The sequence below is a fragment of the Carica papaya genome, chromosome 8 (assembly GCF_054855325.1).
Source record: "Carica papaya isolate Zhongbai chromosome 8, ASM5485532v1, whole genome shotgun sequence".
NCBI classification, from domain to species: Eukaryota; Viridiplantae; Streptophyta; class Magnoliopsida; order Brassicales; family Caricaceae; genus Carica; species Carica papaya.
The window spans coordinates 35,304,110-35,310,115 of NC_142316.1; the positions used below are offsets into that span (position 1 = coordinate 35,304,110).

Genomic DNA, 6,006 nt, shown 5'->3' on the forward strand with positions numbered 1-6,006 from the left:
CTATTTTTGATTGGGACTCCGCTCTCTCTTTACCAGACATCCATCATGACTCTTCTATCATGCATTGTCCCTCTCTCTCTCTCTCTCTCTCTCTCTCTCTCTCTCTCCCTCTCTCCCTCTCTCTCTCTCTCTCCCTCTCTCCCTCTCTCCCTCTCTCTCCCTCTCTCTCTCTCTCCCTCTCTCCCTCTCTCCCTCTCTCTCTCCCTCTCCCTCTCTCCCTCTCTCTCTCTCTCTCTCTCTCCCTCTCCCTCTCTCTCTCTCTCTCTCTCTCTCTCTCTCTCTATACATGTAATAGAGAAAACATTCGTTATTTACAACAATACCCTTAAACTCATAATTTAAGATATAGTACATTGACTTGCGGTTAATGTATATGTAATAAACATAATGTTAAAAGGAATAAGATGCAATATTTTACTATACGTGTGTAAAAAAAGTATGTATAGACTTCCACGTTGAAAATCATAAAAATACCACGAAAAAGAAATGATAATAGCATGAAATGAAACTATGAAAAAGCAACGTACCGTGCACCGAAAAGGCAAATTAAGCGAGCAAGGTGGCAAAAGAATTGAAAGGGGTGCGTGTAGCATGTGTCCTAACGCGAGGACAAAACCCTAGCTGCGTACCCGCCATTGTTGACTCTTTTTTTTTCTTTTTGGGTTATGAACAAAATATAATATAACATATTATTTTTAATAAAAATTTATAAAATAACATAATTCTATCTTAATGGGCTTTTGTAACTCATTAATGGGCTTTAATATGAAATGGGCATGAAATGCTCGAAAAAAAGTTAGAAATTTAGAACCCACGGCTTATAAAAACACACGCATAGTTCTCCCGAAAGGGTTACGGGTATGTTTGTAACGAACTTACAATATTTGAAAAAAGTGTTTATATGAAAAAAAAGACGTGAAATGTAAAATTATAAATAAAATTTGATAGGCCCCCGACTGATTCTACCATAGAGGCCAATGATAGACAATAACTCCCCCCCCGAACACAGCTTATAACTTTCATCGTACTGTGCTCTTCAAAGAGCAACATAGTACAATTTAATTTTAATATTTGTTTTTATGTTATGTAATTTAACTTTTATCGTAATTTAAGTCTTTTATATTTTTTGACAATTTAAAATTTATAGTTTACTAATTTTTGGTACGTCGAAATATTAGTTCTAAGTTGTAAAAGAAAAATAATAATAATAATAGAGCCCAAGTTGATAATATATATAAAAATATATTTTTCACTTTTAATAACCTATTCTATTTGTCATACCCGAATTCAAAAAATTATTTTAATACATTGATTATATTACAATCTCTATATTGATACTATTAAAATTTAATTTATCTTTTCATGTCAGTAATTACTCTCGATTTTTTTGAATAAAAATTCATATATTCATCAATAATTAATTTATAAACACCAATAAAAAATAATTTTTAAATAAAAACGTATACCGAAACATATCATAACTTGAATTTATAATCTTTTATAATAATCGTACTTTTTTTATTGAAATAATTAACTCGGTACGTATTTTAAATTAATATTAAATATCGTACTTAAATATTTGTGAGTAAAACAAAATATTTATCTAATAATGTTCTTCCATTTTTTTTTTGTTTTTGAATATTTTGTTTCATTTTCAATAGGAAAAAAAACTATAAAATATAAATTGAACCTAAAAAAAATGTTTGGTCACGTTCAAAGTCGAAGGCAATGGGTCGGCAGCTTGCACATGACCCATTAAAACAGAGTCAACCCTCGTACGAAAATTGGTACCTCTGGCTCTTGTTTTCATACTTTCCAAAGTCTCTCGACCAAAAAGTTCAACTGATTTGATTATAATTGAGATGTAAGCAGTGACTCACTGCGGATATAATGCTAGTCTAAGTTTTTTTAAATGCTTATTTTTCAAATTAATAATAAATAGATTGAATATGGAATTAATTATATGTATTTATCATTTGAATACCTATTTGATTTCGGTATATTTCTAACCTCTCATCTTTTATCTATTCTTTATTTCGGTTTATAATTTTTAAAAACATGTAATTAAGCACTTAATTTTTTATAAATATGACAATTTAAATGTTTTATCACTTTATTTTATTTAAAAATATAAAAATAACAACTCTATTAGCAACCATTTGTGAAACTTTTTTCGAACTACACCCGTTATCTCAAGTTTTGAATCGAACTAATATATTGACCCAAATAGTTAACGGAAGAAAATTGAGTCATTTGGGTCCTAAAAGATTAACGGGGCGAACTGCTAGTTTTCGGATACGAAATATCCATTATAGTCACTATGAACGCATTTATCTTATCGACACGTCTGAATGAATTAATATTGAATTTATTGGATCTTTAATATATAAATATTTTTAAAATTTTAACGTGACTATTTTAAAATTCGTAACGTAAATTTCGGTATGTTCAAAAGTTTATTACATTAAAATTTTCACTTAAGTTATGAAAAACCATGAAGAATTGCATTTTGAAGTAATGTAATTAATTATTAACTAAATCTATAAAAAAAATTTTACTAACTAACTATAATAGAGTATATAGTTGAAAGATTATATAATAATTTGTTTTGATTTATAATTTCTAAAAACATGTTATTAAGCACTTAATTTTTGATAACTATGCCAATTTAAATGTTTTATCAATTTATTTTACTTAAAAATATAAAAATAACAACTCCATTAGCAACCACTTATGAAATTTTTTTCGGACTACACCCGTTATCTCAAGTCTTGGATTGAACTAATCCATTGACCCAAATAGTTAACGAGAGAAAATTGAGTTATTTGAGTCCTGAAAGCTCAACGGGTCGAACTGCTAGTTTTTGGATCCAAAATATTCATTATAACTTTAAATTATAAGAATTTGTCTTATATATATAATAATTTTATAATAATAATAATAATAATAATAATGCATCCAATCGGACTACTACAATATAGATTTAACAATAATTATTGGGTAATTATCCTTTAATTAGGAACATGGGCATTAATTAGTGTGCGCACATAAACAATTGATCCACCCGAGACTTGATCATTTCAAGCCATAACTACCCGGACCTGGAGAGCAAATCACGGCAGCCAACGGGAGAGATCACGTGGGGTCTGTCAAGAATTATGTTCAAATGCCCGCTTCGATTTTTGATAAAGACACAGAGTCACACATCTCCCGCCTATCTTCGTGCCACTCTAACATGCTCCTTCACCTTCTTCTTTATCTGCTTGACTGCCCTTTTTTTTTTTCTCTTTCTTTCTTTCTTTTGAACAAATTATTATTTTTTTTATAATTGACCAAAAGTTGAGTGTGTAAATAAACAACTCTAAAGATAATTAATTCAAATCCATTTTCAGAATGGTATCTTTCTATTTTTACATAGAAAAATACCCACTTCTTGTCTTGGTGGTTTCTATATATATATATATATATATATAGACACACACACACACACACACCAGTAAGCTTCTTATAGTTGTTTGCTCTGTAAATCAAACCCATGTCTCTGCTTCTCACTCTTTGCTTTTATTTCCTTTTTTCTCTTTCCCATGGCTCTCCCTCTCCACCTGTTACTCCACATCTTGACGGTAAGCATTCTTTTCCACTCCGAAAATTACACATAGGTATAATCTACTAATTCTGTTCATAATTTCACAGAAACTTTACTATAAACTGAACTTTTAATAAGGTTTATACCCATTAGCCAAACTGATTTTTTTTTTTTTTAATCACCAGGACTACTAAAAAATGGCGACTTCGAGCAACCCCCCTCCAAAGCAAGCCTCAACAAAACAGTAATAATCGGCAAATACTCACTCCCTCACTGGAAAATCAAAGGCTTGGTGGAGTACATCTCGGGCGGGCCACAACCAGGTGGGTTCTACTTCCCCGTCCCCCGCGGTGTCCACGCCGTGAGGCTCGGCAACGAGGCTTCTATTTCTCAGTATGTACGTGTCAAGCCCGGCTCAATTTATTCCCTCACGTTTGGGGCCACTAGGACTTGCGCCCAAGACGAGGTGTTACGAGTCTCGGTCCCCGGTCAGTCCAGCGACCTTCCGATTCAGACTCTGTATAGCAGCAATGGAGGAGACACGTATGCTTGGGCTTTCAAGGCTGCTTCTAAATTTGTTCCCGTCACATTTCAAAATCCAGGGGTTCAAGAGGATCCCACTTGTGGACCCCTCTTGGATGCTATTGCAATTAAAGAGATTTTGCCTCCCAAGTATCCTAAAGGTAAGATTACATATAATTTTAAATTGAATGATTTGCATATAATTTTAAATTGAATCTCATTTTTTTTTTCTTTTTAAAAAATTATCATTTATCTAGACTTGGGTGGATGAAGTTATATTTCCATTAATTTAATTTATACGTTAATTTTAGTAGTTAAAAATCATAGACGTGTTTGTTTCGAAAAAATTATTGCCGTCTAATTTAATTTTAATGTAATTTTTTTTATATTTATATTTATATTTGATCTCTTTATTTACGTATATCTAATATTAAAAAAATATTTTGTTTTAACAGGAAATCTGGTCAAAAACGGTGATTTTGAGACTGGTCCTTATGTTTTCAAAAATTTTTCAACGGGCATTCTCATTCCTCCTAAAATTCAAGACTTAATATCTCCACTTCCTGGATGGATTATCGAATCCCTTAAACCCGTGAAATACATAGATAAAAATCATTTTAATGTTCCTTATGGTTTTGCTGCAATTGAGCTTGTGGCCGGGAAAGAGAGTGCTATTGCTCAAGTCATTAGAACAGTGCCGCACAAATTTTACAACCTCTCATTCAAAATTGGAGATGCCAGAAATGGATGCCATGGATCCATGATGGTTGAAGCATTTGCTGGTATGAAAACTCTCAAGGTTCCATACACGTCTCAAGGAAAAGGTGGATTCAAACTAGCGATTCTTAAGTTTCAAGCTGTGTCAAACAGGACAAGAATCACATTTTATAGTGCTTATTATCATACAAAGCTACATGATTATGGTTACATGTGTGGTCCTGTTTTAGACGACGTTAAAGTTTTTTCTGTTCGATCCTAATATTTATAAACTTAAGTAATTTGTTTTGTCCTAAATAAATTTAGTTAGCTATCATCGTGAGTTAAAATACAAACATTAAACGCATACTGAATGTTTAAATTTTGAAACTCATGGGTTATTTACTTAGCCGGACACATAAAATTTATAATTTGAACAATTACCTGATGAGAATTTAATAAAATTTTAATTGAACTGTGACTATATTATATTGTTTAGTTTTTTTATAATTTAAATAGTTTTTTACATTATTATTGTATTTATTTATTTTTATGGAATTATTATATCTAATTCAATGATAAATAAAGTTAGAAGAAAAATGTAGTAAGAAGCAATCTACTATAATACATTTTTTAAAATTATAATTGTTGTAAGGTATTTTTCTTATGTACATTTACAACTAATAATGTAAAAATAATAGCTAATAACAAGCTTGTCAACTGTTACATAAAATTTAATAATTTTCTCTACAAATTTTCTAAATAATGTATTGATACAATATTTTTTATATAAAATAAAATAAATAAAATGATTTACAATAAATAATATATTGATATAAAATTTTCTGAACAATAACGTGTGGGAAATAAAATTAAAATCAATATGTGAAATTTGAGAAAAAAAAAAAAATAATAAAAGATTTACATAATTTATAATAATTATTTTTGTATTAAAAATTTAAAGGTACTTCCAATTTTTTTTTTAAACTTACTCTAGAAGTTTCGCTCGACCTGTATAAACACGTTATCAATTATGTCCGCGATCAACGTACATTTGCAGACCTAACAGTAAGCATCACTGGTATGATTTGACGTGGCAATACATTAACTTAAGTATACCATAAAAAAGGTGGACTTCACCGCAGAGGATACGTTATAAGCCGACCCTGAATATCCATTTTTCTCTTTTTTGACGAGAAAAA

The 6,006-nt window shown here is 30.4% G+C and overlaps 1 protein-coding gene across 1 annotated transcript; it reads left to right on the top strand.

Moving 5' to 3' along the window:
* Positions 1-3,459: 3,459 nt before the first annotated feature.
* LOC110811271 (protein TEEBE-like) lies at positions 3,460-5,138 on the top strand. Its single transcript, XM_022037699.2, has 3 exons — positions 3,460-3,623; positions 3,772-4,269; positions 4,564-5,138. The coding sequence occupies exons 1-3, from the start codon at positions 3,536-3,538 to the stop codon at positions 5,085-5,087; spliced, it is 1,110 nt and encodes a 369-aa protein (XP_021893391.2). The 5' UTR covers positions 3,460-3,535; the 3' UTR covers positions 5,088-5,138.
* Positions 5,139-6,006: the final 868 nt, after the last annotated feature.

Coding starts and splice junctions, on each gene's coding strand:
- LOC110811271 (XM_022037699.2), top strand. CDS start 3,536: ATGTCTCTGCTTCTCACTCTTTGCTTTTATTTCCTTTTTTCTCTTTCC. Junction 3,624..3,771: donor TGTTACTCCACATCTTGACG/GTAAGCATTCTT, acceptor TTTAATCACCAG/GACTACTAAAAAATGGCGAC. Junction 4,270..4,563: donor GCCTCCCAAGTATCCTAAAG/GTAAGATTACAT, acceptor TTGTTTTAACAG/GAAATCTGGTCAAAAACGGT.